This window comes from Durio zibethinus, chromosome 12 (genome assembly GCF_047325235.1).
Source record: "Durio zibethinus cultivar Kanyao isolate XHJ-2024 chromosome 12, ASM4732523v1, whole genome shotgun sequence".
Taxonomy (NCBI): domain Eukaryota; kingdom Viridiplantae; phylum Streptophyta; class Magnoliopsida; order Malvales; family Malvaceae; genus Durio; species Durio zibethinus.
Window position 1 is genome coordinate 15,924,996 of NC_143173.1, and position 19,034 is coordinate 15,944,029.

Below are 19,034 nucleotides of genomic sequence, written 5' to 3' on the forward strand. Positions count from 1 at the left end.
AAAAGGTCAATAATGGAGTTTGGCCTCAATGGCTAGGTATCTTGCCACTTTCAAGTGGGAAATCACTGCAACACCTATCTTTCTAGTAAATCCCCTAAAAACCATTGCTTTGTCGACCAAATTAGCTGTATTTGACCAAATAGATATCATCCATTGTTTTGGAATTTAATATTCATGGTCCCAATGATCCAATAATTATCCCAAAGGCATAATTAAGGACATCAACAAGTTGAAAAAAAAGAGAAAAAAAAAAGAAAATAATACATAAACAGAGACTCATAATGCAAAGTTCCACTGGAAACACACACATTTGAAGGAAAAACACATTTGTTCTTTTGTTTCTGTCTAACCCAACACCACCAATGTTCTAATTTCTTTGCCATAATAAATTAAATATGCATTTCACTATTCTCTTCTTCACAATTTAAAATGTGCAATGAAAGTTTTTTTTTTTTTAAATTAAGATCCCTATTATATATATAGGGTTTGATAGAGAAGTTAGTAATTTTAGATAATAAAATTGAACAAAATTAATAATCTATATAAATAATAATACTAATTATTAAAATAGGCATTTATAAATATTAAGTTTAGATTACACAGTGTGAGAGAAACTTATTTCTATCTTATATATTTTAGTTTTATTTTTTAATTTAAATTGAAAAATTTTAAATTAAAAAAATTCATTAAGTTTTTAATCGTTACATGCTTTTTCTTTCAAATGAAAAATGCATCAATTACTTAAGCATATTGTCATTCCTTATGCAATGCATTAATTGAAGTCATTTAATCATCATTTTTATCACAAATACGTTATTCATAACCATTATCTGTGACAGAAATTTGTAACCAAAAAAATAAAATATCCATCATGGTTAAAACATTCATGATGCATAAACCTTGAAAAAAAAAAGGGATTCTAGTTAGCTCTAGAACAAAATAAATTTGGAAGCAAAATTAACTTAAATAAACGACAATAACCAACTTAAATTTGCAACAAATTCTCGTAAGTAACAGGATGTAAGCGGCAACCTGGAACATGGCACAACAGTTGAAGATCAATAATTACCATTTCAGTTTGATTATGACCTCGTTTGTCATGCAAGTCCGACCAACTACTTCAATTTTGCTCAGTTGCTCGCTTTAATCACTCTGAAAAGAAAAACAGAAAGACATTTGGACGAAAAAATATATTGATAATACATCAGATAATTCATTTGTTCTTGAAAGCTCCAACTATGTCAATTCCTTTGGGGAAACGATTCACCCAAAAGTTTACAAGAACTAACAATTGAAAAGGGAAAAAAATGAAAATTTATGAACTATGTCATTGAGTCTACATTTTATGGTAATAGAGATGCCTTTGAGGCGAAGAGTAAAGAAACCAACTGCCTAAACTTGGAGGTGCAGGAGTACCCAAAAACCTGATATTCGGAAATTGTACACTACTATACAGAGATGGCCGGAACTATTAACAGAAGGCATAAGCATTTGAAGCTAGAAGTGCAAGCCTCAAAGAAGTGACTAAATAAAACCTTTTTCATTCGATTCAACTATCTAATACTACACAGATTAAAGGTTCTATAACAGTTGCTAATGTCATATCCCCTTTTCCAGAAACAATATTAGTTTACATTGAATTCAGGACTTTTCAGCTTACACAAATTTGGCAAAATCTTGTATACCAGAACGTGCTACTATTTGCATGCTTGAAGAAAATATATCTTGAAGGCTCCAGAAGCATAATTAAGAATAATTGAGTAATCAAAATTAAATGAGAAAACTAATTTTTGTTATACATTATAGTTTAAACATCAAATCACCAACCAACTTAAACAGTCTCTCTACTAGGGCCCATAGAAGATTCATACTTCCAATATTAACAGGTAAGCATAATTCAATAATTGGAGATGGATTTGTAGGCCAAAGTGTCATAGAGAAGCTTCTCCTCTACAAAATTTTACACAAAATTAATCCGTGATCATTATCACGGATGCGTCAATCATAGTTTAAGTACTTTTTCCCCCTTCTAAAGATATTTAAATCTACCTATACTTTCCTCTATTTTTATACTCTTCCATACATCATCCCCTATACAAAATACACAAGCCATTCGTCATCAAGAAAAGCAAATCAAAGTAATCATATTAACAAAAATTTCTATCCTAGAAAGAGAAGCGAATATTAAAAAATTTTTAGTGGCTTTTTCTTATCTTAGCTCTTGAAGATTAACTAAAATCATTGAAAAGAAGAACAACAATCCAGGCTGCTATGAAACTTAACTTATGAAAGTGCACAGAACAAAGCAGAGAAAAACAGAGCAGCAGCACAATCATGTAAGCATATGAAAAGAGAAATGACCTGTAGCTTTGAGGTCATGAAGTATCATAGGAAGTGGGGTTGTTCTGCTGCTGGTTTTCAGCTGAAGAATCAGAAGCATTAGATACATTTCCATGTCTGTCAAACACTTTCTCCTCAACTTCCTCATTTTCACTCTCAAAGTAGAACCTCTGACCCAAAACCAAGTACTTCAATCTCTTTCAGCCTCAATCTCCTGCTGGAAAAATCATAAAAACTCAATACACTTTCGTAGTTGAACCAGGATAATCATAAGAATGAGCTGGATTCAAAAGGTTGTGAAATAAGAGGAAAAACCACATATTCAACTAAATGAAAATAACCAACTCAAATTTGCAACAGAATTTCAGAAGTAACAGGAGGCAGGAGGAAAGTGATGACGCATTCCTTAAATAGTAACTGACAGCCTGGAACAGGAAGCACTGCAATTGAAGATCACAAGTTGCAGGTCTACTTTGTATCCTAGAAAGCAAAAGTCACTAAGTAGAGAAGTATTAGTGTTAGCCTTAGTTGTGCTTGACTTCATTAGATAAACCGCAAAAGTATTGGTACAAGTTACAAAATTTCTTCTAATAATTTTAAAGTGTGTACTAATGGCTTAACCTAGTTGCCATGGCTTTTCAATTTCAAACTAGTTCAAAAGTCTTTTAAAAGGACCTTCACAATTTTGATAATAGAAATAAGTGGCACAAGATAATTGCATTTGATCTGTTGTAGCCTTGTAGGTCATTTAGTGGAAGACCAAGAGAAAAACATACTGGATTGAATATCTGTTAAGTGAAGAGAAATGCATTTTTATTAGCTACAAAGAATTTAAAGAGAGAAAATAAACAGCAAGTGATGAGACATACTGCTTTGTCATTTCGAAACATGTATTTGAGAGGGTGAAACTGAATTTGATTTAGTTGTCAATTTTTTAAGGATGAGTGTGGTCATTACATTTGAGGGAGTATAAAAGGCTGCATTTGGAATTCACTTTGTTATCTGGGTATTTTAAATTCATTACTTTGAGTCATTCTATAAATCCATATACTCGAATGTAATTATACAACCCATATATTAATGAGTATTACCGCATAATTTCTACTACATTTGAAATCCAAATTCATCTTCTAAACTGTAAATTTACAAATGCAACATAAAATTTCATGAAATTAGATGGCTTAGTTACTAAAAGAACGTACCCATGAAAGCTAGGATCCTTACTTGCTACTCAGGAAAACCCCCAAGTGGAGAGATCTTTTAACAGAAGCAGCTGTTCAAGTTGTTTAAGTAGTCCTTGAACTGAATGAAGCATGGAAAGGAAACCAGGGCTTCTGTTATGAACTAGAGAATATGGTAGTCACCAATTTCATACCATACAAGAGAATGAAGGAGTAAAGGTCATTTTTCTTTATTGATTTAAAATCTATGCTCATAGGCAATACTACTCCAGGAAATCCAAATTTGAAATGAACCATGCGGATCTTAACTCAAAGTTGTCAAACCATCAAAAACTGTCATGCAGATAATTCCTGGATAGAAAAACGAGCTATTGCACCTCCAGCCTACGGCAACTTACGGAAGAAGAACTTCATTTTGATGGAAATAATCAATTAAAATTGGCAACAACGCTCAGAAGTAGCTAGGGTGATGGTAGCCTGTAAAAGTAAAGCAATTTGCCAAAAATTAAGTATCAGTTGTATATTTAATTCCATCTAAAAGCAAAATCATCAATATTTACATTAATTGTGCTTGAAGTGAACACAATATGCCACAAAATCATTTGCAACATTTGATTTGTTCTACCAAAAAAGACTTAACAAGTACTTTTTTGGCCTCTTTATGAAGATTGAAGAACATCAATTAAATAAATTATAAAATTGCTACATAAAAATAGAGAAATACTGCACCTTAGTGATGACTAAACAATTGACAGCTAACTTAGAGTGAATTATGGAGGAATCCACCTCTTCAATGGAATGACACTAGTTCCTTGAGTTGGGAGTATTGCAATCTCTAATTTTCACCTTGTGCAGACCAAAAAGCAGTCCCTTATAAGGCAACAAATCAAATTCAACCAACTGCAGTTCATGGATTGCTGCAATCCGAAGTCATCCCACAACTTGTCCGCACCCCCTCCCCCATTATTCCCAAGTTCCATTGAAAGGCCAAGATGTCGATTAACTTATAACATTAATGTTCTTCAACATGAAAGAATGCCCCACATTCTTTATTGTCTTCAGAAAAAAGCCATTCCTGCCATTTCAGGACTTGTTAAAACCTTAATGTTTTCACTTGGAAACAAGTATTTGAGAGAGGGAATTATAAATCTGATTTGTTGTTCATTTTTTAAGGATGATTGAAATCATTACATTAAAGAGAGTATAAAAAGATGTATCCAGAATTCACTATTAAAAGAAATTTAACAAATCTATGTTTTTAAATGGAATTATATAAGTCATGTATTTATAAGCAGTACCTAATATCTACAGCGTTTGAAATTCAAATCCACCTTTTCAAATGGAGATTTCCAATTGAAATTTAAAATTTAGTGGAATCTAGATGGCTTAGTTGCTCAAAAAACATACCTATGGAAGTTAGGATCCACAGTTACTACTACCGAAAACCTTCAACCTAAGAACTCTTTCAAAAGGAACAGTCCTTGGATGGAATGAATCATCTTGATAAGCAAGAGAGTGCTTCTGGTCTGATTAAAGAATATGGTTGCCACTGATTTCGTGACAATAGAAGGAAGGAGTTGAAATCCTTACTCCTTACTGACATCAAATCTGAGCACGTCAACATTGCAGCTCTATGAAACCAAAATTTCAAATTAAGTATGCAGAGCTTGAGGCCAATCCATCCAAGTATTGAAAACTTTCATGCTGATAATTCTGGGATAGAAAAATAAGGCCACTAATCTCCAGACTGAAGCAAATCATACAACAGAGAACTTCATTTGAATGAGAATCATAAACAGGAATTTGCAACTGATTCTTTAAAAAAAAAGAATCAAGGAAGGTTGTAAAAGATTTGAAGCAAATTAAGCAATACCATAAAAGTAATAAAGAATTTGGCTTTAGAATTCATGAAAAAAAAAAAAGAGAAAACAGTCCACAAACTTCAATCAATTAAAAATTTGTGAAAGAAAAATGAATAAACAAATAGTAAAATAAGTAGTGAAATTAACTGAAAATGGAAGGAGTACCTGACCATGAGTTAGATTGCGTTAATAATGGCAAAGGGCCACGTTGACACATTTGGCTTCTGAGTATTGCTATATAATGACTTCATTGTCAATCCAAATGACGGGGATGTGGGAAATGATGGGCCAATCTCTACCGGTCCCCTTCTTGCAACTTTCTTTCAGCGAAGGACAACACTTGATATGCAACCTGAGGAGAGAGGTGAGGTGTTGAAAGCCCTTATCGTCCAAATGCTTAAGATTTCGAAAACAACATATGTGAAGATCGGTTAGAGAAGAGGGCAACAGATGTTCATCTGGAAAAGACTCTTTTGCACCTGTGAGTGAATGGAACTTAGTTGCCTCGTAGTAATCTTGCTCCGAAAGATGGCTGATATGCAATTGGCGAAGAGAGGTAAGGTGTTGAAAGCCCTTGCTGTTCAAATGCTTAAGATTTGGAAGACCCCATATCTCAAGATCAGTAAGAGAAGAGGGCAGCAGATGTTCATCTGGAAAACACTCTATCTCTAATTTTGAACTCTCGATTTTGAAGCGTGTAAGAAAAGGGAGTTTTTGCAAACTCCATTCCCTCCTTGTCATGCCCGTAATCAGTTTATCACTTTCTGAGATAGAAATAGTTTTTAGTTTGGAGGGCAAACCCTCGCTTGGAAATGACCTTATTTCTCGACAATCTGATATTATCAATCCCTCAAGGAATGGGAAGAGGGAGTGCATATGCTCTGGAAATGACTTTAAATTTACGCAAGAGGCAAGGGTAAGTGAGGTTAACTTGGTGGCAGATAATCCCTCTTCAATTTGAAAAGATATAAAATCAGAGGAACAGATTACCAAAGATTTGAGACATGCGAGATGCTGATGGTGAGGCCCCTCTGATGCACCAATCCACTTCAAGTTGTCGCATCGTAAATAAAGATTATTTAGCATAGGAAATGATCCTAATGGAAAAGATCCTACGGGATGACACCTTCCGCTTAAAATCATCAAGGATTCAAGGGATTTATACAAGGGGATTTTGAAACAATCCAAGACACCACCATAGATTCTCAATTGCTTCAGCGTTATAGGAAGACTACCTTCAGGAAGGGATCTGAGATTAGAACAATTAAACATAGTTAACTTTTCAAGACGAGTGCAGCGTTCCATCATCTGCTCCATTATGGAATCATTGATAATCCGATTGCAAATATCGAACTCTCGAAGCCCGCCGGGCAATGGCACCAATTGCAATGCATCGCAAAGCCGTAACTCAAGTTTGCAAATGCTTGGTGCCCTAGGAAGCAAGCCACCAAGATTTCCACAACGGTAAATCCAAAGTTTCGTTAACGATGGGAGGTGCTTGGGCAGAGAATTGGTTAGCTTGGGACAATCTCTTATGCTTAGCTCTTGCAAACTAGAGAAAGCATCATCTCTCGAACAAAGCTTCCATTCTTTCCACTCTGGCATATTCCAAAAGCCTAGAGTTTTAAGAGAGCCAAATGGTTTACTCGATGCATCACAATGCCCATAGAAACCATCATTATCATCACCGACTGTTACTACTCCGGAAAACCCTGAAATAGAGAGAGATTCCAAAGATGATAATTGCCCAAGCGGTGGCAAGAACAAGCAATATTTACAACCGCTTAACTCCACAGATACCACATTTGAGAATGCAGAACGCCCCACCCATTCCGGGAATCCTGTACCTCCATAATAACTAATGACAAGACGCTCCAAGTTTGTATGGGGCTTCAGTTGTTCAAGTACTTCTCTTTCATGTGTTGTATCATCAATATCATGACCTGAACTCCACAGCAACTCCAACTCCTTAAGGTCCTTCTTCTCCTTCAAATTGGCATCTTTGGCATCCCTTGCACGGGCAACATTTTCTAAACCTGAAATGGCAAGGCTTCCACGTAGATGCTTGAGCTTTCCTAACTCATTAATGCTTGAACCATTTTGGTCGCCCAAAACAAAATCTGTTAATATTCGAAGATCTTTCAACTTATCCATTCCTTCAGGCATCCTTTCTAAATCTGTTTTCCGAATATCGAGATGTTGCAAGTTGATCAATCTGCACATGTCTTTTGGCAACTCCGCAAGCTCCAAGCATTCAAACAATATTAATGTTTGCAAATAATACAGTGTACTCAAAGAGTTCGGCAAACATGTAATTAACGTTTGAGAGAGATTCAAATATCGCAAAAATTTTAAATTGCCAATTTCCTCTGGCAACTCATTGATATTACGATATTTAGCCAAAGAAAGTGCTCGTAAGCATCTACATTTTGTTATCAAATCAAGCAGTTGGCTGGTAACATAACACCAGAGTGACGATGACTGAAAAGTCAGGAACGTTCGCAAACTTTTTGCTTTGGATAATGTCTTAAATTTCTTACTCACATCATAGCTTCCTTGGATATTGGACAAATGACGAGTCTTTTCAGTTATTTCACATGAACCATCACTATCATCTAAACTGCAAAAAAATTCTTCAGATACAGATTTAGCTAAATCACTAATCAGATCATGCATAACGAAACAACATTTATCCCCTTTTGATTTTTGAAAAAATGACCTCAATTCTAACTTCTTGAAGTACTCATTACCTTTATCTTCCGCATCGTCATTTTCTTTGGAAAGCGGTAAAAGATCTTCAGCCATCCATAATTGAATGAGTTCTTCTTTTGTGAATTCATAATCTTTGGGAAAAATTGAACAATATGCAAAGCAACGCTTCAACTCTGATGGAAGATAATAATAACTCAATCTTAATGCTGGAAGAATATCGTCTGTTATGTCCCATAAAGGGCTCCTTAATATTTTATTCCATGCGTCAACACCCAATTCACCACGCAAAAGACCTCCAAGTGTTGTTGCTGCTAGAGGGAGGCCTTTGCATCTTTTGGCAATCTCTTCACCGATTACCTTCAGATCTGGATGCATGCTTGGGATTCCATCGACAAATGCATGTGTTGCAAATAACTTCCAACAATCATCATCAGATAAGATATGAAGATCATAAGTTGGAACAGTCCTCACAATGGATGCAACCCTTCCACTATGTGTTGTTACGATAATCTTGCTATTTTTTGCCCCAGAAGTGAAAGTACTTATGAGTTTTTTCCAATAACTATAATTCTCGTTCCAAACATCGTCTAAAACAAATAGAAACTTCTTTCCCAACAGCTTCTCCTTGAGTCTAAGTTGAAGCTGCTCTAGATTCTGACTATCATCACAACCAGAAGTGATCGCATCAAGAATGGTTTTGGTTACTCTGGAAACATCAAATTGGTCTGAAACACACACCCATGCTTTGAGGTCAAACCATTCGGCCACTCTCTCGTCGTTGTAGATGAATCGTGCAAAGGCGGTTTTACCAACCCCAGGCAGACCCAATATTGGAATCACATCTATCTGATTTTCAGTTAGATATTCTGAGTGCAACAACTGCATTATTGCTTCTTTTTCACCATCTCTGCCAAAAAAAACACCAGTTTCATCCACTGAAGAAGTTTCACGGGATTTTTGAAATTCCTTTTCTCCTTTACAATATTTTTTCAAACCGCGGATACCCTCTTGGTTGAGTAGATATTCTATTTTCTCAAGGATTTCCCCAAGCTTTGATTCCATCCCCCTTTCGAAAGGATTGCGAGAAGAGAAAAAGCGGCTTACCTTCCTTACCTTACTAGTTTGACCCTCGGATTCCATCCTACTTTGAAGGGCTTCAGCCGCGATCTCATGAAGGAGGTCATCCGCACAATAAACAGCATCTTTGAGCTCATCAATCAAGGCTCTGGCATCCTTATCGGTAATAGGCTCATTTTCAGCATATTTCAGCACGACGTTAGCTGACATGAGCGTTGGCTTCAGTTTCTTAAGAAGGCCATCTTCAAGTTTCTTTCCTCTAATGAAGTCCAAGACCTCACGGGAAGCCAACCTGTCGAAAATAACTTGGAGGAAAGCAGAGAGAGGAGTTTCAACTAGCAAATCGGCCATTTTTTTTTTGCTTTTGACAAGGAAATTTGAAGAAGATCAAAGGAAGTGAATGCAAACAATGGAAAGAAGAAGGGTGCTAAAACTCCAGTGAAAGGATTTGAAGGGGAAGGTTTTTTCTTTTTTCATTTTTGCAAGGGAAGGATTTGAAGAAGATAAAAAAAAGGAAGTGATTGCAATCAACAAACGGTGAAATTAGATCAGGATGAAAGATGAAGAAAGCGTTGTGGTGAATGCAGGGCTGATTTCACTTTCAATGAAAGCGTCGTGGTAATGTACTTTCCTAGAACGTTGCAATCAGGGACGGATCTGCGAAGAAACATGTGGGGGCAGTTGTCCCCACTGAGTTCATAAAATCTTTTGGGTTTGTTATAAAAAATATCAAAAGTTTTGAAAATTTAAAAATTTTCCCCTGTAGAAAATCTTTGTGATCGTTTTTGAACCCACTAAATTAAGGTTCATATATGAAAATTTTCATTATATATCTAATAATTGAACATTAACACTTTGAGTGCTAAGCAATATGATTATAATATATATATATATTTATATATATTTTTTCAAATTTGTAAAATAAAATAAATTATTTTTAAAGAGTTTGAAATTGTTAAATTTTTAATTTCTCATAATAATTTGTTTAGATTGATGCAAACTAATCTTATAAGGATAACGAGATATAAATCTTATACTACTTAAATGATTTAACCTCTTTTTAACACAAAAAAATAACATAAAAAATATGAAGTAATAAAATAAATAATCATCGTTATTCTTCTTTTCATTGTATGTGAGAAAAGAATAATTTTTTACTTTCCAAATTATAATGAATAAAAATAAAATATATTTGTTTATTAAAAGTAAATGATAAAACTAAACATATTAAAAGAAAGTAATAAAATTAGACATGTTAAATTTTATTTCATTTTTTACATATTATATTTATTTTTAAGAATTTTGTAAGTAAAATTTTATTAAATTAATATATCTATATATATGTATATGTATGTGTCTATTATGATAAATTTATCTAAATAATGTTTAGATTATATTTGTTAAAAATCATATAATTAATTATGTAAATATTATTTATATTGCAAAACAAATTTTTTTCATTTACAAAAAATATAATATGTGCTAATTTTATTTGTAATTTTTAAAATTAATTTATATTTTAATAAAAAAATTTTAAATTTATTTAAAATATTTGTCCTCACTGATTATAAATCCTGACTCCATCAATGATAATAAGAATCTTATTCCATCATCAGAGCAAAAAAGACGCGTAGAAAAAAGAAGGTTGTAGGGCATAGTGTTTTATATGGTTTCGGTACCAGAGTTATTTCCTGTCTCCATGGTGGTTTTTGATTTGTTGATTATTCATAGGCTAATGGGAAAAGGAATTTGCAACAAAGAAAAGATTGAATCCACTACAGAAAATAAAAAAGTACAAGAGCCTGTTAATGTATCATATTTTCTATTACAAAAATTTCATGGGAAATTACATGGGAAAAAAGTGAACAAACACTAGATTTGTACATGGAATTTTCATCTAAAATCTACCAAAGAGAAAGCATGATTGCATTTTGCATATAAAAAATTTAATTTTCTTCTAAGATGTATCAAAAAGTAGTAGCTCAAAATCAAAGTCCCAAGGAAAATCAAAAAATAGTTTCCCTGAATTTTTAATTAATCTTTACTCACCTCTTAATTTTATCAATTTTTAATTTTCAATTAAGCTTTTCAAATTTTTCAAAAGGGCAGGCACGCTTCCAAACAGTGGGACAAGGTCATGTCCTGTCCTCTTAACAACAAATGAATATAAAGAAATTTTATCATTTATACCTAATAAAATTTTTAAATTTTACAAATAAATTAATAATGTGAAAAATATATTTAAGATATATTTATAAAATAAAAAATTAATTAAAAAATATTACAAAATTTTAATTTCATTTATAAAAATAAAAAAATTATATTTTCAATATATTAAAAACAAATTCATAAATATATTTATTATTATACGAGTAAATGAAACAAATTAACTAATAAATTAATACACAATAAATAAATTTAATATAAAATTAAATCGATAACTTGAAATGAAATAAAAAATTTCATGCCGAACAAAAAACAATAAAGTTGAATGAAGCAAACTAATTTTCTTATATAATTAACCCTTTGGATTGTAATTGCAGTAAAATAATTAATAGATATTAGATTATAAATTAAGATTCATCATATTTTTTAAGGGGCAATTCTTATTGTAAACACCCATTTTGTTTATTATTATTATTATTATTATTATTTATTTTTTCCTTTTCTTGTTCTGGTGTCTTTCTGCCAGCCATTCGTAGTCGCCTTGCTAGCGACTCTAACAGCTATCTGCAACTGCATTGCCAACAACTCTGACAATCACTAACAGTCTTTTTGATAGTCGGTGATCGCCCTAGTCTTAGGCAACAAAAATCTCTGATTTTCTAGGATTTTGATCTTTTTTTTTGCTCTATAAATAGAGTCATGAGGAACCCAAAAAAAAGAGAACCTTCCAACACGAGAAACCCTGCAAAAAATAAAATAAAAAAAGGTTCATTGCCAGATCCAAAAAAAAAACTATCTATGAAAAGAAAAAGAAAAATCAAACACCAAAAGCACAAAAAAAAAAAAAAAACACACACATACACAACCGCCTAGAATGGGAACCACAACGTTGGCCTACAAAAAAATAAAAAAAAACAAAAATCATTTTGACCAAATCTTCCAAGCCAGATCTACTTAGTTCAAGGTCATTTTTTGTAAAACTAGGCTCAGATATATATTTAGGGTTTTAAGGGAAAGATTTTTTGTGATTTTAGGTTTTTTTGGCAACTGACAGATGATGGTCGGTGACCACCCACGGTGGCCAATATGGCGTAATAGTCATCGAATTTTGAGTTTCTAGAGAAAGAGCGAGACGTATAGGAGGAAGAAAGAGAAAGAGGAAGAAAAAAACATAAAAAAAAAACTTATTTGGCCCTTAAATAGGCCTTCAAAATGATGTCATTTAGGCAGAAGCAAAATGACTTTGTTTTAGTCCAGCAAGATTTGTGCATCGACCTACGACCCTACTTAGGGTCCGCACATCTGACCCGGTGTTTCATTCTCCCTCTAACTTCAAATCGGTTCAGTTGAACCAACTCAGATCGGCATCAAACTGTTGAACCGACTAGATCAACTCAGATTAATGTTGATTGAACCACTAACCAGTCCAATTCAAGTAAAATTTTTTTTTGAATTTTTTAATATTATTTTTATTATTTTAAATTTTATTATTAATACTTATGCATGTTAAAATATTTAAATTTGCTAAAATAAATTTTTATTTCTTTAATAATAACTAAATAAAATAAAATAAATAAATGATGAAATATATAGTTAAAATTTTTGATAATTTTGTTAATTTTAAAATAAAATTTATAATATAAATAATAAAAATTAATAAAAATGTAAGAAAAATAAAAATTTTTTATCTGACGATGAGGTTCAAAAGTATTTTGAGTAGTGATACTTACGAAATCTCTAGGTGAGAAGATTTTTTTAAAATACTAATAGTGTATTGGAGTATTTATAAAAAAATTTTTAATACAATAATTTTTTATAAAATAGTAAAATAAAAATTAATTAATAAATTAAAAATAAAGTGATAAAAAATGAGAAAAAAAATTTTATCCAATGACGGAGTTCTAAAAGTATTCTGAATAGAAATGCTTTAAGAAATCCCTAGATAAAAATATTTTTTAAAAAATATTACCAGTGTATTGAAATATTTATAAAAAATCTTTAATATAATAAAAATTCCTCTTTTCTTCAAAAACTTAAATAATAATTCAATAAATAAAATCAATAAAATTTCTAAAGAAGAGAATAAAATGCATGCATTAACATATTAACATTTTGCATTACTTTCGTAACATAGTTTTTTTTTTTATTTTTACGAAAAGTAAATCTGAACCTTTGAAGATGATATTTTAAGGTATTCTGAAAGCAATGCATAAGAAAATCACTAGGTGAGAAATAGTTCTTTTAATGTTACCAATATATTAAAACATTTTAAGAATTATTTCAATAAAAAAACTTCTAATCTATTTTTCTTGAATAAAAATGAAACAATAAATAATAAAAGATATCAAAAAAATAATAATGAAAAAAATCAATGAAATTATTTTTCAAACACCGAAAATAAGACTGTTTTTATAAAAATCAATGAATAACATGTAATTAATTGATATCGTTCTAAAGGAGCATTGTGGAAGTGTTAATCCTTCCCCACACGTAACTGACTCTTGGATCTAGACTGTTTCGCAGACTCTAAAATTATTCTTTTAATAAATTTTAATTAATTTTAAGATTTTATTAAAGGATATATTTTAATAAATGGTCAATTGCACCTAGCCAAAAAAAAAAATTGGTGGCAACTTTTTTTATTGTTTTTTTTTGTTTTCATATTCGTTGGATGGACACAAAACCATTACGATAATTATGCAAATAATTTGTTAACTAATTTGAACTTCAAATAAAATATTTAAACCAAAAAGCTTCTTTGAAAATTTAAGGAGCCATATATCAATCTTTGGTGAATTTTTTGTGGTTTTTTTTTACATGAAGATGAAATGGAAATTCCATGTTCCACTTTATTCCTTTACAAAAATTAAAAATTTTGACTGAGTGTTGTAGACACCCATCTGTGTCTAGGGTCAATCAATTCTGTATTCAAGATCAATTAGATCGTATCTGGGTCAATTGATTTGTATTTTATGTTATGTTATAATATTATTATATTATAGTATCATTATCATATTATTATTAGTATATTATATGGTATTATATCATATTATTATTATTATTATTATTATTATTATTATTATTATTATTATTATTCTTTTATTCTTTTTTCCTAACTGTCGATTGAATGAAGAAACAAAAATCTTGACGGAATTCATTTCATTTAGTTAAAGGATATTAATCCAGGATCCAAATCAAAGACTTTTGATTTGATCCGACTTTTGATTTGATCCAGACAAACTAACAAAAATCTAGCCAAGAATCATGCCTAGACAGAACCAACCCAAGCGTGAATCCTGGAATTGGATTTTGCCTGTTTTCTAAAATTCATCCTAAGTGGACCTATAAATTGGAATGATCATTTTAGAATAGAACATGGTGGATTTGATGAAAGAAAGGTTTAGTGCTTGAAAAATCTAAAAATAGGTTCCTAGGCAATAAGGGTTTTGAGAATTTCGATTTTTGAAATTTTGGGATTGATTTGAAGTTTTGGGTTTGATTTTAGGTTTCTAAGGGTTGAGATTAGGTTCTGGAAGATTTCGAAAAAAATATGAAAACTCTAGGGAAATCTAAGATTTTTCTAAAAAATTTGAGTTTTTTTTTTTGAAAAATATGAATTTTTTGATGAATGTTTGAATTTATCGATGAATTTTTCGATAGGAATTTAAATTTTTTAGCTAGATTACAGCCAGATTTCCAAAAATCGACAGTAAACCCAAATTTTGGTTAAATGTCTGGAGAAATTTTAGAGAGAAAAAAAGAAAGTTTTTAGCCTAGAAAAAGAAGAGGCAGAAAGAGCTTCTGAAGCCTGAAACATAGAAGATGGCTTATATAGCAGCTCAGAACAACGTTATTTTGACAATCCAAGATTTGCACATTGACTAGCTGACCTACACTCTGATCTAACCCGATTGCAAGATTTTTTATTTTATTTTTATTTTTATTTTTATTTTTGGATTTGATTTGATTTTTAATTTTTATTATCTTTTTGGTTTTATTTTTAAGAGAATGTATTTATGCTATTTTATTTCTAAAAATAAATAATTTTTTTAAAAAAAGAAAAAAAACGATTCTATAAAAAATAAGAAAACTTTACAAATAAAAAAAATCTTTTCAAATAAAATTTTCAAAATAATATAAAAATAAAAAAAATCTTTTTAAGTTTTCAAAAAAGCATTTACAAAAAAAAATCCTTCTAATAAAAAAAATCTTTTTCAAATAAAAGGCCTTATAAAATAAATTTGTGAATTCTACCAAACTATTAGAGAATTTTCATTAATTTAATTTTTAAAATAGAATCCACCAAACTATTGAAAAATTTCATAAATCAATTTTTAAAAAAAATTAAAAAAATAATTTTTATCCTTTAAACTATTTGAAGATTGCTTCAAATTAAGTCTTACCGAACTATTGGAAGACTTAATGAAATTCACAAAAATTTTTATGAATCTTTTTTAAAATAAAATCTCACTAAACTATTAAGAGATTTGCTTTAAAGTAAGCCCTACCAAACTATTGGAGGCTTTACTGGTTTTTCTTGAATAAAAATTAATAAATTCGATGATAAAATTTTTTCAAAGTAAGACGTTAGTCTCCATGAATACTCCTGAAGTAAAAGAATTATCTTAAATTGCTACCAAACTATTGGGACAATTTTAAGACTAATTTTCAATATTAAATATTTTGGTAAATTACCAACATGTTCAAGGCTTCGATAATTTGAAATCAAATCAGTACCATTTTTTGGATGGACACTGTAAGGGTACTATAATCTTCTCCATGCATAATCGTACTCTAAAACCTAAAATTTGGTTCTACATATCAGAATCTATATCAGGTGACCATTCACATTTAAACAAAAAAGATTGGTGGCCATTCCCTTTCATCCATATCTAGCGATAAGTCCACAGATCTATACGTTATGATAGTTTGACGACTCTGCTAGGGACATCGGGAGTCAGGCTAGTAAATGATTTCTTATTATCCAAGCCTTGCCTAATAAATTTGAGATTTTTTCTCTTTCCTATTAATTTTTTATTGCTTATATTTGTTAGTTATTCATTTATTTATTGTATATATTTGTCATTCATTTACATATACATAACATAAAGCTCTCCATCAGAGCTCTACCTTTAGGAGGGAGTGAAATACTTATGCCATCGTGAGATTTCTTGTCTCTGCATGGCCCTGTAAAACATTTTCACTTAAATTGAATCATTTTCATTTGTAACCAATAATGGGTGAAGATCGGGGTACTTTCTAGCCTGTGATGGACTATAATGTAAAGAATAATTTGAGAACCTTTTAGAGATAATTCAAATCACATATAGTTAACTTTACGAGCCTAAACACAGATTGAGCCATGTCCTTCCACCTTTTATAGTTAACCTAAATCCAGGGTCATGTTATTATTTTACTTAGTTTATGGTGTTTATTCTTTAATTTTGTGACTAACCGATTTTCTCATCTTTTTTTTTCTTTTTATGCATATTTATAAATATACTTGTAGATTACATATCATGCTTACTAACTTCTTTATTGTGTATGCATTCATTCATGCAATTACTGCATTCATTCTTATGCATAATCTAATAGGTCCATAAACATCATTCTAACTTTATACTATAATTGTAGAAAATCAAGGTTCAAAGATAGATCAACACCAGTATTACACTCGAGCTAGAACTAAAAAAATGGAATAAGACAATGTAGATCGGCTTGAAAGAATAGAAAAGGCTCAGGAGATACTTGAAAGAAAATTGTGCAAAATCCTGGAGGCTCTAGAAAAAAAATAGAGGAAAGGCAATGGAACAAAACACCTCACAAAAAGTTACTAAATCAGTATATCCTCAGGTTTTTAGCCCACATCAAACTCAGACTACCCCAAGTTTTCAACCATAACAGGCTGCGTGTCTGAATTACAACTATCCGATGATGACTTATGGACTCGATCATGAGATTGTTCAGAGTTATAATAATCCCATTTTCACTAAAAAGACAATCAAGCCTATCCAACCTCTTACTCTGGATGAGACAAAGAAAAAAAAAGTTACAAATGGTTGTACCCTTAGAAAATTCTAAGACCAATCAAATTATGAGCATGATTGAGAAAAGATTACAGGCTATAAAAGGCATTGATTTCTATAGATTTATGGATGCTACCAATCTTTGTCTGGTTTCAGATGTCATGATTTCTCCAAAATTCAAGGTACTAGAATTTAAAAAGTATGATGGTTTCAAGTACTTCATCACACATATCACGATATATTATCACAAGATGGTGGTACATGCCAGCAATAATGCCATAAATGGTGAAAATGAGCAAGAAATAAAACTTGATGATATGAATGAACCAGCCATAGTTAGTGATGAGCCAGATGCAATTAATTTCGAGTAGGAAGAGTAATCCTTTCTACCTGAGAGTGCTGAGCAGGAAGAGTTACCTTTGGCATCAGGTGGTGTAGAGTCTCAGCCTAGGTGATCTACTAAAGAGCGCAGACTATCTACCAGGTATCCAAGTTTAGATTTTATTTTAGTTACCAGTGAGAAAAAGCTAAAGAGCTTTCAAGATATATAGGTTACTCCGGATAGAGAGCACTAGTCAAAAGCAATAAAAAAAGAGATAGAGTCATTACAAAAAAATGGTACTTATGATCTTGTTAAACTTCTGAAAGGGAAGAGACCGTTGAAGAATAAATGAGTATTTAAGTTAAAAAAAGATGGTGATAAACTAACAGGGTACAAAGCTCTATTTGTGACAAAAGATTTTTCTCAGAAACCAGGCATCTATTTTGATGAGATCTTTACTCCAGTTGTGAATATAAGTTTCATTTGAGTGGTATTGGGATTAATAGCTAGTTTGAGTCTTGAACTTGAGTAATTTGATGTTAAAATTACATTCTTGTATGGTGACTTACAAGAGAACATTTATATGAATCAGCTTGAAGGTTTTAAAGTGAACAAAAAAGTGTACTTAGTTTACAAATTGAAAAAAAACTTGTATGACTTGAAACAAGCTCCACGAAAGTGATACAAGAAATTTAATTCTTTTATGGTGAGTCACAGCTATAAAAGAACAACAATGGATCCTTATGTTATGATTTACAGGTTGAAAGAACAATTGTTTAAGTCTTTTGACATGAAAAATTTAGGTTCAACAAAGCAAATTCTCGGTATGGACATTATCCCAGATAAGAAAGTTGAAAAGTTATGATTATCATAGGAAAAATATGTTGAACAACTACTTAGTAGATTCAACATACAACATGCTAAATCAGTTAGCAGTCCACTTACCAATCATTTTCATTTGAGTAAGAAATCTTATCCAGTATCTAAAGAAAAGCAACTAGCTATATCTAGTATTCCTTATTCTTTTGTAGTTAGTTCTTTAATGTATCTTATGGTTTGTACACAGTCTAACATTACTCATGCAGTTGGTGTAGTAAGTAGATTTTTTTCTAATCTAGGAAAGGTTCACTGAAAAAATGTGAAATGAATTTTCAGATATTTGAGGGGTACCTCAAAAATGTGCTTAAGTTATAAAATTTCACAACCATTTCTAGAAGGATTTACTAATGCTGAAATGGCAAGCAATCTTGATGGTTGAAAATCTACTACAAGGTATTTATTCACTTTTGCAAGAGGAGCTGTGTCTTGGTAGTATAAGTTACAGAAATGTGTTACTTTGTCAACTATA

The 19,034-nt window shown here is 31.3% G+C and overlaps 2 protein-coding genes across 4 annotated transcripts in view; both read right to left on the reverse strand.

Moving 5' to 3' along the window:
• Nucleotides 1–3,860: 3,860 nt before the first annotated feature.
• LOC111297364 (putative disease resistance RPP13-like protein 1) lies at nucleotides 3,861–9,763 on the reverse strand. 3 transcript variants are annotated; one of them, XM_089740767.1, is made up of 4 exons: nucleotides 5,549–9,763; nucleotides 4,929–5,234; nucleotides 4,251–4,596; nucleotides 3,861–3,998 (listed from the first exon to the last, which is right to left on the reverse strand). In XM_089740767.1, exon 1 carries the CDS (start codon nucleotides 9,521–9,523, stop codon nucleotides 5,618–5,620), a length of 3,906 nt encoding a protein of 1,301 aa, XP_089596893.1. In that variant the 5' UTR covers nucleotides 9,524–9,763; the 3' UTR covers nucleotides 3,861–3,998; nucleotides 4,251–4,596; nucleotides 4,929–5,234; nucleotides 5,549–5,617. The 3 variants fall into 3 exon arrangements, with proteins under 3 accessions (XP_089596893.1, XP_089596892.1, XP_089596894.1); XM_089740766.1 differs by having other exon boundaries at nucleotides 4,929–5,268; XM_089740768.1 differs by having other exon boundaries at nucleotides 4,929–5,152; nucleotides 5,549–9,746.
• Nucleotides 3,941–19,034, reverse strand: part of LOC111295960 (putative disease resistance RPP13-like protein 1) — a 38,783-nt gene continuing 23,689 nt past the window's right edge. The window contains exon 8 of the mRNA XM_022889841.2: nucleotides 3,941–3,998. The gene's annotated coding sequence lies outside the window, so the exon portion shown is untranslated. The remainder of the gene's footprint in view (nucleotides 3,999–19,034) is intronic.